This window comes from Oryctolagus cuniculus, chromosome X (assembly GCF_051225735.1).
Source record: "Oryctolagus cuniculus isolate XC-2025 breed Fujian yellow rabbit chromosome X, ASM5122573v1, whole genome shotgun sequence".
Taxonomy (NCBI): Eukaryota; Metazoa; Chordata; class Mammalia; order Lagomorpha; family Leporidae; genus Oryctolagus; species Oryctolagus cuniculus.
In genome coordinates, this window is record NC_142888.1 from 5,844,597 (window position 1) to 5,861,343 (window position 16,747).

Here is a 16,747-nt window from a genome sequence, read left to right on the forward strand (position 1 = left end):
CATTCCAAAGGGTTATCTTGGGGTTATAAGGCCCCACCCTATTTGGCAGCAAGAGGAAAAGCAGGTATTTCCAGATGGTGAATGAACCCCGTGCTAGCAAGAAGCTATGAATCCTAGGAATAGATCCTGCCGCTCTAAATGATCTTGGGCATTTGGCATGGCTACTGTTTCCGCAAACCCTTGTGTACAGCTTACTCATGACTGTTTTCCTTTTGTTTAAATCACAAGGCTTGGGATCAGTGCTGTGGCATAGCAGGTAAAGCCACTGTCTGCAAAGCCAGCATCCCATGTGGGTGCCGGTTCAAGTCTTGTCTTGGCTGCTCCTTTTTTTTTTTTTTTTTTTTTTTTTTGACAGGCAGAGTGGACAGTGAGAGAGAGAGAGAAACAGAGAGAAAGGTCTTCCTTTTGCCATTGGTTCAACCTCCAATGGCCGCCACAGCCGGCGCACGGCGCCGATCCAAAGCCAGGAGCCAGGTGCTTATTCTGGTCTCCCATGGGGTGCAGGGCCCAAGCACTTGGGCCATCCTCCACTGCACTCCTGGGCCACAGCAGAGAGCTGGCCTGGAAGAGGGGCAACCGGGACAGAATCCGGCGCCCTGACCAGGACTAGAACCCGGTGTGCCGGCGCCGCAGGCGGAGGATTAGCCTATTGAGCCATGGCACCAGCCAGCTGCTCCTCTTCTGATCCAGCTCCCTGCTAATGTGCCTGGAAGGCAACAGAAGATGGTCCAAGTATTGGCTCCTAGCTTAGGAATGGCCCATCCCTGGCTGTTGTAGCCAGTTAGGGAGTGAACCAGCAGATGGAAGACCTCTCTCTTGCTCGCTAGCTCATTCTGTAACTCTGCCTTTCAAATAAATAAATCTTTTTTTTTTATTTTTTGATTTTTTGACAGGCAGAGTGGACAGTGAGAAAAAGAGACAGAGAGAAAGGTCTTCCTTTGCTGTTGGTTCACCCTCTAATGGCCGCCGCGGCCAGCGTGCTGCAGCCAGCGCACCGCGCTGATCCGATGGCAGGAGCCAGGTGCTTTTCCTGGTCTCCCATGGGGTGCAGGGTCCAAGCACTTGGGCCATCCTCCACTGCACTCCCTGGCCACAGCAGAGAGCTGGCCTGGAAGGGGGGCAACCGGGACAGAATCCGGTGCCCCGACCGGGACTAGAACCCGGTGTGCCGGCACTGCAGGTGGAGGATTAGCCTAGTGAGCCGCGGCGCCGGTCATAAATCTTTTTTTTAAAGATTTATTTTATTTATTTGAAAGAGTTACAGGGAGACGTAGCTTTTTTTTTTTTTTTAATGAGGCAAAATAGTCCTAGGCAAGAAGAAAACAATTATTTCCCGTTAGAAAAGTACATCAAGGCTTGCATTCACACTGACCTCAGAGGCAGCTGCAGAGGATCCAAACGTCTAGTCCACCCCAGATCATTAGATGAGACAGCAGTCTCCACAGACGAAGGCTGCCTCCTATGTGAGGTAGACAGCGTGCAAACCCTCTCCTAAGCCAGGAGATCCCAAGGGCAGCCACCTTCAACCACTATCTTCTTTCTTCTTCTGGTTTTAACTCCTTTCAAAAGAAGGCGGAGGGCAAGGCCTCAGGAAGTTCTGAAATCCCAGAACACACACATGGCCCCTAAAACCAGGCAATGCCACTGTATTAATATTAATATCAAATGAACCCAAATCCTGCCAACAAGGCCTAGTATCTAGGGAATATTTAACAACATCTCCTAGAAATGTCTATTTCTTTCTGCCCAAATTAAGCTGTGAATCCTTCCACTTAAGTCTCTCAGTATAACTATTACAGAAGATGAAGTATTCTTTTAAAAAACTAACCATTACAGAAGATGGGCCACCTGAAAGATAGGAAAACATCCTTTAATATTTGAGAGGAAGAAGGATTAGAAATAGAAATGGGCGAGGCCAGCACTGTGGCACCATGTGGGAGCTGGTTCTAATCTCAGCTGCTCCACTTCCTATCCAGCTCCCTGCTATGGCCTAGGAAAGCAGCAGAAAATGGCCCAAGTGCTTGGGCCCCTGCACCCACGTGGGAGACCCAGAAGCTCTTGGCTCCTGGCTTCAGCAAGGCATAGCCCTAGCTGTTGCAGCCATTTGGAGAGTGAACCAGCGGTTGGAAGGTCTCTCATCCTCTCTCTCTGTCTCTCCCTCTCTGTAACTGCCTTTCAAATAAATAAATCTTAAAAAAAGAATGAGTTTTTTTTTTAAAAGATTTATTTATTTGAAAGTCAGAGTTACACAGAGAGAAGGAAAGGCAGAAAGAGAGAGGTCTTCCACCTGCTGGTTCACTCCCCAATTGGCCACACGGCCGGAGCTGTGCTGATCTGAAGCCAGGAGCTAGGAGCTTCCTCCAGGTCTCCCACGTGGGTGTAGGGGCCCAAGTACCTGGGCCATCTTTTTCTTCTTTTTAAATAAAGACTTATTTATTTATTTGAAAGTCAGAGTTACAGAGAAGAGAGGAGGAGAGAGAGAGAGGGGTCTTCCATCCACTGAATCACTCCCCAGTTTGCGGCAACAGCCGGAGCTGCGCCAATCCAAAGTCAGGAGCCAGAAGCTTCTTCCAGGTCTCCCAAGTGGGCGAAGGTACCCAAGGACTTGGGCCATCTTTTACTGCTTTCCCAGGCCATAGCAGAAAGCTGGATCAGAAGTGGAGTAGCTGGGACACAAATCAGCATTGGGCCATCTTGTACTGCTTCCGCAGGCCATAGTAGAGAGCTGGATCAGAAGTGGAGCAGCAGGGACTTGAACTGGCACCCATATGGGATGCCGGCACTGCAGGCAGCAGCTCTACCTGCTACGCTACAGTGCCAGCCCCAATAAAGAGTTTAAATACAACTTTGAAAAAGAACAAAGAACTCTGATTTCTTTTTTTAAAAAAGATTTATTTATTTTAATTGAAAGTCATAGTTACACACACAGAGAGAGGGAGAAGCAGAGAGAGAAAGAGAGAAAATCTTCCATCTGCTGGTTCAGTCCCCAAATGGCCGCAAAGGCCGGAGCTGCGCTGATCTGGAGCCAGGAGCCAGGAGCTTCTTCCAGGTCTCCCACGTGGGTGCAGGGTCTCCCATGTGGGTGCAGGGGCCCAAGGACCTGGGCCATCTCCACTGCTTTCCCAGGCCATAGCAGAGAGCTGGATGAGAAGTGGAGCAGCCGGGTCTCAAACTGGCGCCCATATGGGATGCCGGCACTGCAGGCATTAGCTTTACCCGCTACACCACAGTGCCGGCCCCAAGAACTCTGATTTCTTAGAGATCTAATTCTCAGCCTTTGCTGCTGGTCCCACCCTCCTTGGAACTCCTGGGGGAGATTTTTCTGAACTTCCAGTTTGTATTGCCTACATCCTGTGGCTCCAAGGCAGGGGATAAGAGACATGCTGGTGGAAGGAGAACTGGCAACCTCATCTTGCCTGAAAGCAATTCCCTCCTTTTTTAGCAAACAATGGGCAAATGAGTTTCCCTCAGTAAGAAAATATTATCCCCCCTCCACGCCCCTCTGACCGGAGGTTTTTGATTCTAATAAGTCCTTTTAAATCTCAAAAAAGAAACAAGAAAAGAAAAGAATTACCTGCAGAATGCACTGGAAAGCTCAACAGGCTTCAGAAAACATGCCTGCAGTTCTGTTATCTCAAACTTCTTGACTGACACCACTTCTTTAGTTCAACTCATGGGTATTTACTGAGTACTCAACCCAATGTAGCTGCTCCCAGCATAATGGAATCGGCAAACATCCCACCATGACATAATTATCAAACACTGCACACTTACTGTGTGCAGAAACTCTGAAGAGAGATAGGATGACGATCCAGTCACTCTCTGCACCAGGTGGCACTGAGGGAGACCCTTGTAACTTGGATCCATGCCTTGTCCTCAAACTAATGATCTGATAGAGAAGACGCACGCAGCTAATAATGGTTAACCAGCTTGGACACTTACTATGTGTCACACTATTTTACAGATAATAACTCCCTATCCTTAGGATAGTGCTCTATTTCCCAGTGTTGTTCTGAAGCTCATTTTAATGGTGAGAAAATTGAAGCACAGAGATGTCAAATAATTTCCCTGCAGGTGGCACTGGACAGTGAGGACCATCTGGTACCCACGTCCTTGACTTCACTTCAGGAAGGAATTCAGGACTGAGTTGGAGAATAGTGAATAGCAAGCAACAAGCATTTTATCAAGAAAGAACATACTCATTCCACAGGGTGGAGCCTACTTGGAGAGAAGTGGCACTGTCTGCAAATTGTGTTTAATATTATATGGGTTTCTCAATAAAAGGGGATGTATATTCTAATAATGGAAGGTATATTCTAATGAGGGGGAGGAATATTTCCTGGATTCTAGCTCCCACCCCTTTTGGCTACTTACATGCTCTGACGTTTCCTGTCATGGCAGCTGGTAGGTGCATCATTTCACATGCTAACGTATTACAATGAACATATAATGAGCCCTAGGTCAGTCTAGAACAGTCTTGACCCCCTAAAGTGATGTAAGCCTGGTTTAGCCGGGATGGGGGAGGGGGGGAGGGGGTAGTGTCTGTTTATCTTCAGAGCAAGAATCAAATCCTTATCCTGTAGGTTGGGGAGGGGAATCTTTTGTCTGCCAAGGGTCATTTAGATATTTATAACATCATCCACGGGCCATATAAAATTATAAACTTAAAAATTAGCCTGCTATGGATTTACTGAATTTCAAGTTCCACAGGCAGTTGTCATGGCAGGGCTAGACCAAATGATTTCACAGGCCTTACATGGCCTGCAGGCCAGATGTTCTCCACCCTGCTGTAAGAGCTCGGATACCAGGAAGCGTTATCTCCAGGTGATTCACCTGCTTCCTCTGCCTCCCTGTCTGAAACAGTAGAAGGGGAAAGCTGACATTCACATCGCAGGCTGGACCTCAGTTTACTCAGCTTTAGTGACAGTGATAACCACCAGCACAGTCTGGCATACAGTAGGCACTCAATGAACACCCACCTAGCAGAACTCAAACATTACTGTAACACAGACAGAATAAAAAATATTTTGCTGGAGATACTACAAGCAAAGACAGGAGGAAGTTCATTCACTTCCAGGCTCACTAAGAGCCTAGAACAGGTGAACCCTTGAAGGGATAAGGGGAGAAAAAGGCATTTCAGGTTGAGGAGAGCTTAAGACCTGTGTAACAATGATGTAGTCTGATAGGACAGTTGCCATCTAGCAATCCTATTTGCTGGTTATAGATTTTTTTAAAAAAGATTTATTTTATTTATTTGAAAGAGTTACAGAGAGAGGTAGAGACAGAGAGGGGTCTTCCATCTGCTGGTTCACTTCCCCAGATGGCCGCATCTGAAGCCAGGAGGTTCTTCCAGGTCTCCCACATGGGTGCTTTTTTTCCACTGCTTTCCCAGGCACATTAGCAGGGAGTTGGATCAGAAGTGGAGCAGCCGAGACTCCAACCGGCACCTATATGGGATGCTGGCACTGCAGGTGGCAGCTTTACCTGCTATGCCACAGCACTGGCCCAGGTTACAGGTATTTAAACAGACCAAAACAGGCATTCATTCATTTGTTACACTGTGCATATAAAACAAGTACTAAAAAGAACAACACATTCAGTAATTTCCATCCCATAGGTAACTAAAAGGAAATAATAGGCACCTCCCAGAGGTAATAGGGAACAAGCTGCATGCATATATGTATGTATGACAAGAACCTGATCTTAGAGGAAAAAAATCTTGTCCACAAAAGCACCCAGGAAAATCACTCACCCACTCACACGCCCAAACTGTACCAATATGTCATTCAGCCTAAACATCTCAGGCTTTTCTGTCTTTTGCAGCCCTTATGGCACTCAGCAAAGCCTGACAAACAATAGTTGATCTCTAGAAAGACAGGCTAATTCTCATTAGTAATGGATCCCAAATCTAAGACTCTGGGTGACCAAAAATTATCAGTATCCTGGGCAGATTATAGTAAAACTGAAAGAATCAAGATTTTTCTGAGGATTACATTTTTCTAAGTACCTGAGATTCACTAACCCTCAAAAGAACAAATTGTGGTACTTAAATGCAATGCTCCAATTTTGCCACACCAACCTTAATGTACAGAGAAGTTTAATGCTTTAAACCTTCACACCTTCTTCCATATTTCCAATTTCAAAGAAAGAAAACAGCTTCAAGCTAATCTTAGGATCAGCAGAGTATATTAAATGATTCTATAATAAAGTTTTCAAACCTAATTTAGTAAGAATTCCCCTTCAAATTCCTTTAAACAAATTTAAATTCCAGATAAATTAAAAGTCCAACCATAGAGCCCCCCTCCTCTCATTAGTTTGACAAAAATCTAAATAATCTACTATTTAAATTCTCAACCAAACAAAATTGTGGGGTCAGCACTGTGGCACAGCAGATAAAAGCTCCCACCTGCAGCACCAGCATCCCATATGGGCTCCAGTTCTGATCCAGCTCCCTGCTAATGCATCTGGGAAAGCAGCAGAAGGTGGCACAAGTGTTTGGGTCCCTGCACCCACGTGGGAAACCTGGATGAAGCTGCTGGCTGGCCCAGCCCTGGCCGTTGCAGCCATTTGGAGGAATGAACCAGTGGATGGAAGATCTCTTTCTCTCTGCCTCTGCCTCTCTGTAACTCTAACTTTCAAATACAATAAGTAAATCTTTAACAAAGAAAACTGCAGCCTCTCCTTCCTGATATTTTATTCTATAAGGTCCCTCTGCCAGAGAGGGCTAGCTCTGCTGGGTGGGTTCTGGGTTCTTCCCCAGCAAGATGAAGATCAAGTTTTTCAAGTAAAACAGATGAAAACAGAAGTACATATTTAATAAATAGCTATGTGTACCACTACTCTGTAGTATTTATGGAATTCTGCCATTGGAAAAAATGCAACGAAAAACACAAACTGTAAGTGATTTTAGTCATCCCTTCCTTCTACAAATGATGCAAGGACAGGTTAAATGACTAAAGAACACTTCCCTGGGGCCAGAGCTGTGGCAGAGCAGGTTAAGCTGCCATGCCTGTTCGAGTCCCGGCTGCTCTACTTCCAATCCAACTTCCTGCTAATGCACCTGGGAAGGCAGTTATGGTTACGATGGCCCAAGAGCTTGGGCCCCTGCCACTCGCAGGGGAGACCTAGATGGAGGTCCAGGCTCCTGGCTCCCCCTGGGCTGGGCTGTTGTGGACCTTTGGGGAGTAAAGCAGAGATGGAAGATCTGTCTCTCCCTCTCTCTAGAGTTCTGCCTTTCAAATAAGTAAAACAAATAAATCTTTTTTTTTTTTTTTTTTTTTTTTTTTTTTGACAGAGTGGACAGTGAGACAGAGAGACAGAGAGAGAAAGGTCTTCCTTTGCCGTTGGATCACTCTCCAATGGCCGCCGCTGCAGCCGGCGCACCGCGCTGATCCGATGGCAGGAGCCAGGATCCAGGTGCTTTTCCTGGTCTCCCATGGGGTGCAGGGCCCAAGCACCTGGGCCATCCTCCACTGCACTCCCTGGCCATAGCAGAGAGCTGGCCTGGAAGAGGGGCAACCGGGACAGAATCCGGCGCCCCAACCGGGACTAGAACCCGGTGTGCCGGCGCCGCAAGGTGGAGGATTAGCCTATTGAGCCACGGCGCCGGCTCAACAAATAAATCTTTACAAAATGTATTTTTAAAGATTCATTCATTTATTTGAGAGGTAGAGTTACAGAGAGAGGGAAAGACAGAAGTCTTCCATCTGCTGGTTCACTCTCCAAATGGTCTCAACACTGGGGCTGGACCAGAAAGAAGCCAGGAGCTTCTTCTGGGTCTTCGACGTGGGTGCAGGGGCCCAAGCACTTGGGCCATCTTCCACTGTTTTCCCAGGCGCATTAGCAGGGAGCTGGATCAGAAGTGGAGCAGCCGGCACACCAAATGGTGCCCATGTGGGATGCCCACCAGCCCTTACAAAATGTACTTTTTAAAAACATTTCCCTAGAATCCTTTCCATTCCTCCGTTCACTTTATAAAAAATACTCATATCTTCTCTATGTGATAATTCATCAATTTTCTAAGATTTTTGCAGGTTTTTTTTGACGGGGTGCATGTTAAGACTGAGGTAAAAACAATGTTTAAAAATAGTGCACATTAATTAAAAAAAAATGTTGCCAGGAAAAAAAAATAGCATGAAATTGGTTTCCCCCACACTACCTGCAATCACTTTACAGAGAACCAGAAGACTGGGAGACCTGCTTCTCAATTCTACCGAATTTGGTTTACATGTACTGAAATACTGCACTGTACCCCCATAAAACATCCAAGTACGACTTATTAATCAAAAATTTACAAAACAAATTCTATCGATTATGATCTCAATCTCACCCCGGCCTCGCAGGTTTCTGGGCAGCCAGTACGGGGACCAGCTAGCTCTACATGGCTGCAGCCTCAGCGGCTGGGAGACGCTTCCGCCGCGCTGCACGTGAGGGGGCCGCGGCCGGGCCAGACACCTGGGCATCACACCCGAGACCGAGGAGCGCGCCTCGGCGGGGGCAGGGGGACGCCAGCCCGGGGCACACGCTGCCCGTCCGCGCCGGTGGTGCCCCACCCCCACCCCGCTCCCCGGGACGCCACCTGCGCGGCGGGCGGCGGGCTGCGGCTGCCTCACGTTCGCATTTCCCAGGATGCAGAGAAGGCGCGCGCAGGCTGGGGCGACCCCCTGGAGCCCGCCAGGTCCATCCCAGCCCCCCACACGGCGGCTGCTCCTCGAGGACTGGGGCCAACCCTCCAAGCCTCAAACCTTTAAGGCACCAAGCGTGGGCCTCGACACCTCCATCCCACTCTTGCCCATCCATCCTAAGCCACCCTCAAGGGCACCCCCTCACTCAAGCCACCCCAGGCGGGGACCGCGCGACTCGCACAGCGACAAGAGGGGCCCCTCGGTCCCGCGCCCAGTCGACCCCAGTCAGGGAAAGGACGTTTACGCCCCGCCCCCGCTTCCAACCTTCGAGGACCCCCCCCCCCCGCCCCGCCTCCCTGGGCGCCCGAAGCCCGCACGCGCTCAGGGAACTCTGCGGGCCCTACCAGGTGGCCGTTGGTTGGGAGGCGAGGTTCGCACCGCGCTGGGTTCGGCCAACCTTCCCAGGAGCAAGGTGCCCCGCGCAGCCACCTCAGCTCGGGCTCCTGACCCAACACCGCCACCGCGCTCCATCGGGCTGCGCCGGCCGCACAGGCGCACTGCCCGGCTCTCCGCGCCGCACCGGACCCGCGCGCGCCCGCATGCGCAAGCGCTCTCACACGGTGAGCGCCGTCCTTACACCAGCCCACCGCGGCGCACCGGACCCTCGCGCACCCGCATGCGCACAGCTTCCCACACAGAGCGCGCACAGGGCGTGCATGTGCGATGTGCGTACTGGGTTTTTATGCAGCGCACGCATAGCGTGCATATATTGTGGGCACAGCAGTCCTCACGCAGCGCGCACATGCATCCTTACACACTGCCGAACAAACACAGTGCATATACACACCGGTGCATCCTTCCAGGGTGCGCATCAGTAGGAAACTGGATTGGAAGCGGAGGAGCTGGGAATCAAACCAGGCACTCCAATATGGGATATGGGCATGCCAAGCCATGGCTTAACTGCTGTGCCAAACGCCTGCCCTTCAATTTCTTAAAAATGAAGCTGCAACTCTCAGGAACCAGCATTCGGACTCTCAGTAAAAAGCTTGGAAACAGTTCCTTTCTGGCACAAAAATGTTTCTGTGATTAATGTGTTCCTGACACACCCAGAGGTGTGCCTGAAATAGGGCGCTGTAGTGAGAAAGCCAGAAAGGGAGTTAAGATAGACACAAATTAGCAGGGAAACGGGCAAGTCAGGGCTCGTGCCTGGAGTTGTAATGTTCAGTTCAGTTTCTAACCCAGTAAGATAGAGTCAAGTCAATGTGACAATAGGTACTATCACTTTTCCCTTCCTTTTCTTAGGGATATTGGGTACTAAATTTAATTCTTTCAACTAAAGTTCATGACCTGCTGATATCTCAGTAAATACTACTTTTTTTTAAGATTTTATTTATTTATTTGAGAGGTAGAGTGAGAGGGAGAGAGAGAGAAAGGTCTTTCATCTGTTGCTTCACGCCCCAAACAGCCACAACGGAGCTATGCTGACCCGAAGCCAGGAACCAGGAGCTTCTTCCAGGTCCCCACGCAGGTGCAGAGGTCCAAGGACTCGGGCCATCCTCCACTGCTTTCCCAGGCCACAGCAGAGAGCTGGATCGGAAGAGGAGCAGCCGGGACTAGAACCGGCGCCCATATGGGGTGCCAGTATCGCAGGCGGAGGATTAACCTAGTGCGCCATGGCGCTGGCCCCAGTAAATACTTCTATACTTTTTAGGGAAATATCCCATCTGCTGATCCCATGTGATTCCTCACATGTCTACAACAGCCAAGCACTTGGGCCTTAACCTGCTGCCTGCCAAAGAACAGGAAGCAGGAATTGGGAACAGAGCTGGTACTCCAACCAAGGCACTCCAATATGGAATATGGGCATCTCAAACCAGCAGCTTACCCTTAGACCAACCACCCATCCTCTTCTCTAGCTTTACTTAAAAAAAAAAATCTGCTTTTATTTTTACTCCCTCTCCCTAGTCATAAACACTTTTTCTCATATATGTGAGGCTCTAGTTTTGAAAGATAGTGTTGTGAAGATAGGCATCTGTTTTCTTTTTTAAAGATTTTATCTATTTATTTGAAAGGCAGAGATACCCAGAGAGAGGAGAGAAAGAGAATGCTTCCATCCTCTGCTTCACTCTCCAAATGGCCCCAATGGGGTAGGCCAGGCCAGGCTGAAGCCAGGAACCAGGAGTTTCTTCCAGGTCTCTGTCCTCCCCCACTTTAATTTTTGCAGTGACATTTTTAATTTACATTACAGTCAAGGGCTTAATATTCCACCAAGTAAAAAGTTTAACACTTTTTTCTTGTTGATTTCCAGGAGTTTCCTATATTCTAGGTACTTCCTGTGAGTCTAAGTGTTGCAGATCCTTCACCCTAATTAAGCTTTTATAAGATCAGCAACTTTCCCTAATTTTTTTATCCAAAATCATTTTAATATTTTAATTCCATCATTGGGTCTATTACCTTCCTACGTCTTTTTTTTATCCTCAATCTTTGACAGTATGTTATATACAAATACTTCCAAGTGTTTTTCCTGAGATTAAAGACATTGTCTTACATGACCAACCACACTACTTACCAACTCCACTAAATTTTAAGAGCTAATTTTAGCTGGCGCTGCAGCTCACTAGGCTAATCCTTGTCCTGCGGCGCCGGCACACCGGGTTCTAGTCCCGGTTGCCCCTCTTCCAGTCCAGCTCTCTGCTGTGGCCCGGGAGTGCAGTGGAGGATGGCCCAAGTGCCTGGGCCCTGCACCTGCATGGGAGTCCAGGAGAAGCACCTGGCTCCCGGCTTAGGATCGGCGCAGCGCGCCGGCCGTGGCAGCCATTTGGGGGGTGATCCAACGGAAGGAAGACCTTTCTAACTCTGCCTGTCCAAAAAAAAAAAAAAAAGAGCTAATTTCACCAAATTGGCTGCCAGCTTCTTCACTGCAGAGGTACTGTTTTTCCCTTGCAATAAGCAAGCTCTGGGGAGGCATGTTAAAGTCATCGTCAAAACTTCATCTCGGCCGGCACCGCAGCTCACTAGGCTAATCCTCTGCCTAGCGGCGCCGGCACACTGGGTTCTAGTCCCAGTTGGGGCGCCGGATTCTGTCCTGGTTGCCCCTCTTCCAGGCCAGCTCTCTGCTGTGGCCCGGGAGCGCAGTGGAGGATGGCCCAAGTGCTTGGGCCTTGCATCCCATGGGAGACCAGGAGAAGCACTTGGCTCCTGGCTTTGGATCAGCGCGGTGCGCCGGCCGCAGCACGCCAGCTGCTGCGGCCTTTGGAGGGTGAACCAACGGCAAAGGAAGACCTTTCTCTCTGTCTCTCTCTCACTGTCCACTCTGCCTGTCAAAAAAAAAAAAAAAAAAAGCTTCATCTCAAAGTGATGAGCATTTGGCAATGGTTAAGACACCACCTGGGTGGGAGACATGCATCCCGTATCAAAGCACCCAGGTTCTAGCCCTGTTCTCCCAAATCCAGCTTCTGCTAATGCACACCCTGGAAAGAAGCTGGTGATGGCTCCAATTCTTGGATTCCTGCCACCCCCATTCTACCCCCATCCTAGACTGAGTTCCCACTTCTCAGTGTTGGCCTTGCCTACTTCTGGCTGTTGAGGGCATGTGGGGAGTGAACCCCTTTCAAATAAATGAAATTTCTCTCGGGGCTGGTGTTGTGGTGCAGTGGGTGAAGTCAGCCTGTGACACTGGCATCCCCTATGAACACTGCTTTCAGTGCTGGCTGCTCCACTTTCCATCCAGCACCCTGCTAATGCGCCTAGGAAGGCAGCGAAAATGGCCCAACTACTTGGGCCCCTGCACCCACATGGGAGAACAGGATGGAGTTCCAGGCTCCTGGCTTCGGCCTGGCCCAGTCATGGCCATTGCATCCACTTGGGGAGTGAACCAGTGGATGGAAGACCTTTAACCTTCTCTCACTCTATCTTTCAAAAAAATAAAAAATAAAGCTTAAAAAATAAACTTTTCTCAAGTCTGAACATCCACTGTGGCTCTTGCTTGATCCAATCTTTCTCATGAAAATTATAAAAGGATAAAAACCCATCAAATCTTCACCTTATGGTCTGTGCTTCAACAGGTCTTGTTTAATACACACCCCTTAGCTCCAAGATCATCAATATTTTCCTCCATGTTTACAAATCTACCGGTTTTGTTTTTTTTTTAAATGACGGAGTAGACCTCCTGTCTATTATGGCTTACAAGAGAGCAACCTACTATCTGTTTCCTCTTTGCACTTTAAAAATTGTCTTAGACATTCATAATTCCCATATCCCAAATGTTTTCCTAACTCCCCACTCCCAGATCTGGCTGTAGTATTAATTTGAATTATATTGAAGTAAAAAATTAATTTGGGGAGAGCTGGCATTTTTATAATCAGACTACTCATGAATACGATATCTGAGCCTTTTTAAAAAAATGACATTAAGTAGTTTTCTATTTTTTTTCTATTATACTAACTTCCTAAAAACCGGTAGGTACAGTTAAATAGTGTCTTAGAACCTACTATATCATTTATAGTATAGTGTTAGGCTGCCACAGCAATCTCCAATTTTCTGGTCTCAAAACCACTTAACGGCAGGGATCAGCAACCTAAGGTCCATGGGCCCAACACTGTCCTCTGTTTCTGTCAATAAAGTTTTATCCAAAGTGGCCATGCTCATTTCTTTATGGCTGCTTTTGCACTACAATGACAGAATGGGGTAGTTGTAACACACACCACACATGGCCTGTGAAGCCTGAAATAATCACTACCTGGTCCTCCACCCCAAGTTTGGAAATTCCTATCTTATATTTAAACACTGAGAATCACAAAGAATTTTTTCTATCTGCTAATGGTACACAGAAATTAAAAACTCTAATTTATTTGATAAAGTACAAATATATCATTGGTAACATATGACAAAAATGTCATTTTCTTTGAAATGGTAAGCTCACCTGCGAGCTGTATCAACCTTGACTGTATTAGAAATTTCACAAACTGATTAGTACTTAATAACAAACCCAATACATTAACATCAGTAACACAAAATCATGCATTGCTTGACATGAGTCTATGTCCTGAGAAAAACAATGTTAGGCGACCTCATCCCTGTGCAAACATCATACTGTATTTACACAAACTAAGCTGGCCATGACATCAGCGTGAACTACGCAATACATGATTGTACTTTTAATGAAAACTAATAAAAAACTCAAAATTTGAAATGGCACGGTTTCATATTCTCACAAACATCTACTCTGGCTTAGAAGACAGTCTTAAATCTGCTTTTGGATTCAATTTGTTGTGACATGTTGCTTTGATGAAAACATGAAAAAACTTTGCCTCAGAGGTACTTATTTGGAAAACGGAGTATTTTAACCAAGTCCCAAGTTTTCAATTCTGTGACTATTTCCACGACAGAGTTACTTCAAAGTTATCTTAAGTGCTATATTTACTGCTGTTTAAGTCTTTATTGATGTCTTTGCTATAGGTGGATGGAACATATGGGTGAATAGTTACGTTCTTTGATGCTACAATCTTTTTCTAAGATTTATGTATTTGAGAGGTAGAGACAGAGAGGTCTTCCATCCACTGGTTGACTCCCCAATGGTCGCAATGGCCAGAAGCCAGGAGTTTGTTCTGGGTCTCCCACGTGGGTAGTGAATCGTTGCCCATACAGGACACCAGCAATGTAGGTGGTGGCTTTACCCACTACGCAACAATGCCAGCCCGATGCTACAATCTTGACAAGCGGAGTTTCCTAAATTTGTAGTACTTCCATTACACTTATGGAATCTAATGCTCAATCCATGAACTTTTCACACACTTATATTAAAATTCATTGATCTATGCTTGCTTTAGCAACATATGTACTAAAATTGGAACAAGACACTAGCACAGCCCCTAAGCAAGGATATGCAAATTTGTAAAAGGTTCTATTAAAAATTGCTCTATTTTGAACTTTGAGTGGAATTTCTAACATTGTGCATATTGAAAATTTAGAAAATACTGGTTGATAAGAGCTATCCAAATGTTGACACATTTCATTCTACAACATTAAAAAGCTGCATTCATTACTATCATCACTCATTTCTTCAGTCTGTAAGCTTCTGCAAAGCTGTCAAGCTAATGGTAGCAGGTATTAGTTTTCTAAAACTCAAGTTCAAATTTTATCACCAGCAACAAATATCATACTGTGAATATTTTTTAGAGTGACAGTTTCCTTTAATTTTGGCAAAAATGTTAGCACAAACTCAAATTTAAATAACCAGTGTCGGCTGTCCTCCCAAATAAAAATGGTATTTCATGAAACGTCCACTACTGTTTGCAACGCAAATAATCACACGTTTTTCATTGAGACTACTGTATTTCAGCATGCAACAGAAGTACTTTATGTAGTACCTTTCACTATGTCGCACAAAGTATTAGAAAGATGTGAACCCAAAGTCTGGGAAGCACCCAACTATGAGACTAACCTAATCTCATTAATTAACCTTGTGATATTGCAAAATGCTCTTCATCCCCGTTTCCTGGCATACAACCCCTAATATCCTTGCAATCTTCAAAGCGATGTCTTTCTGTATGCTAGGGTGTAAGTAGGACGGCTGGCAGTCTCTAGGTGAATTGAAGGTGGGCACAAGTCACCACAAACACCAAGGCAAGATTAAAGGTTTGGGACTTCCTGCCACACCTTGCACCTGCAGAGGACAAAGGGCTGAAGATTCAGCTGATCAACGGTGGTCAATGACTTCTAGCCTGAGATAGGGCTCAGAGCTTCTGGACAGTCACCACATAACGGCTCCTGGAGGATATTACACAGCAGAAGGCATGGAAGTGCCACCTCCTTTCCCCCGGATCTCCCCCATCCTTTTCTTTACCTGGTGTCCATTTTTATCCTTTGTAATAACCTCTATTAGAAACGAAACCAAACCCAGCAGTGTTTCTGAGTTTCCAGCAAATTGATCAAACCTGAGGGGTCTGAGGTAACCACTTATTAACCGATCAAAACCTGCAGCTCGCACTGGCATGGGGGTACAGAAGCAGTTGTGAAGACTGAGCCCTCAACCTTTTATTTCCAGGTATATCAAAATCAAATTGAAGAGCCAGAGCTGCAGCATAGTGACTTGAGCCAGTCTGTGATGCCTATGGGAGTGCTGGTTCCAGTCCTAGCTGCTCCACTTCCAAAGGCAGCAGCTTGCCACCCATGTAGGAGACTAGGGTGGAGTTCTTGCCTCCTTTTATCCTGGCCTAGACCTGGCTGTTGTGGGCATTTGGGGTGTCAATCAGCAGATGGAAGATGTCTGCCTGTCAAATAAATAAAAAAAAATCTTAAGAAGAAAAATTGGAGGACCCCCTGACTGCTTGACTGGTGTCTAGATACAAACGTATGCTTACAGATGTCTTCTGTGTTGATCATTGTGGGAAAGCACAGAAGTTTGATTTCTTCCTCATTAACAAACTTTATCAAATTAAGAAAACTTTCATTATACTGATTTTTTAAGATTTACTTGCAAGGCAGAATACAGAGAAGAGATTGATCAATCTTCCATCCACTGTTTCACTCCCCAAATAGCCACAGCTGGGCCAGACCAAAGCCAGGAGCTTCCTGTGGGTCCTCCACTTGGGTGCAGGGGCCCAAGTATTTGGGCCATCTTCCACCACTTTCCCATGTGCACTAGCAGGGAGTTGGATCAGAAGTAGAGCAGCTGGGACTCGAACCGGCACCCATGTGGGATGGCGGCACAGCAGATGGAGGTTTAACCTTCTATGCTACAGTGCCAGCCCCTATCCTAAGATTTTTATGAGTTGTTTAAAAATCGTAACTATGTACTGAACTTAAACCTGCAAAACCCTACTTCATGTCTGACAGTAGAGAGATTAGTAATGGGGTTTGACAGATTTTGGCCCCACTTTTGGCCTACCATTATCAAACTGTGAAGGGAAAAAACACTGCAGGGCCAGCACTGTGGTATAGTGGGTACTGCTGCCTAGGGTGTAAGCATCCCCTATGAGCACAGGTTGGAGTCCTGGCTGCTCTATTTCCAATCCAGCCCCCTGCTAATGCACCTGGGAAGGCAGTAGAAGATGGCCCAAGTGCTTTATCCCCTGCCACATACACAGGAGATGCAAAAGAAGCGCCTGGCTTTGGATCAAGCC

The 16,747-nt window shown here is 46.8% G+C and overlaps 1 protein-coding gene across 10 annotated transcripts in view; it reads right to left on the reverse strand.

Moving 5' to 3' along the window:
• The window catches only part of MAP7D2 (MAP7 domain containing 2), a 138,894-nt gene extending 129,602 nt beyond the window's left edge, over window positions 1-9,292 (reverse strand). For 4 of the 10 annotated variants that reach the window (XM_002719945.6, XM_002719944.6, XM_008272430.5 and 1 more), the window contains exon 1: window positions 9,029-9,290. In XM_002719945.6, coding sequence (XP_002719991.1) covers window positions 9,029-9,155 — 127 coding nt within the window. In that variant the 5' untranslated portion in view covers window positions 9,156-9,290. Of the gene's footprint in view, window positions 1-1,372; window positions 1,626-9,028 lie in introns of all 10 variants that reach the window. The other 6 variants (XM_002719947.6, XM_008272433.5, XM_008272432.5 and 3 more) reach the window with 4 other exon arrangements.
• Between the last annotated feature and the right edge of the window lie 7,455 nt (window positions 9,293-16,747).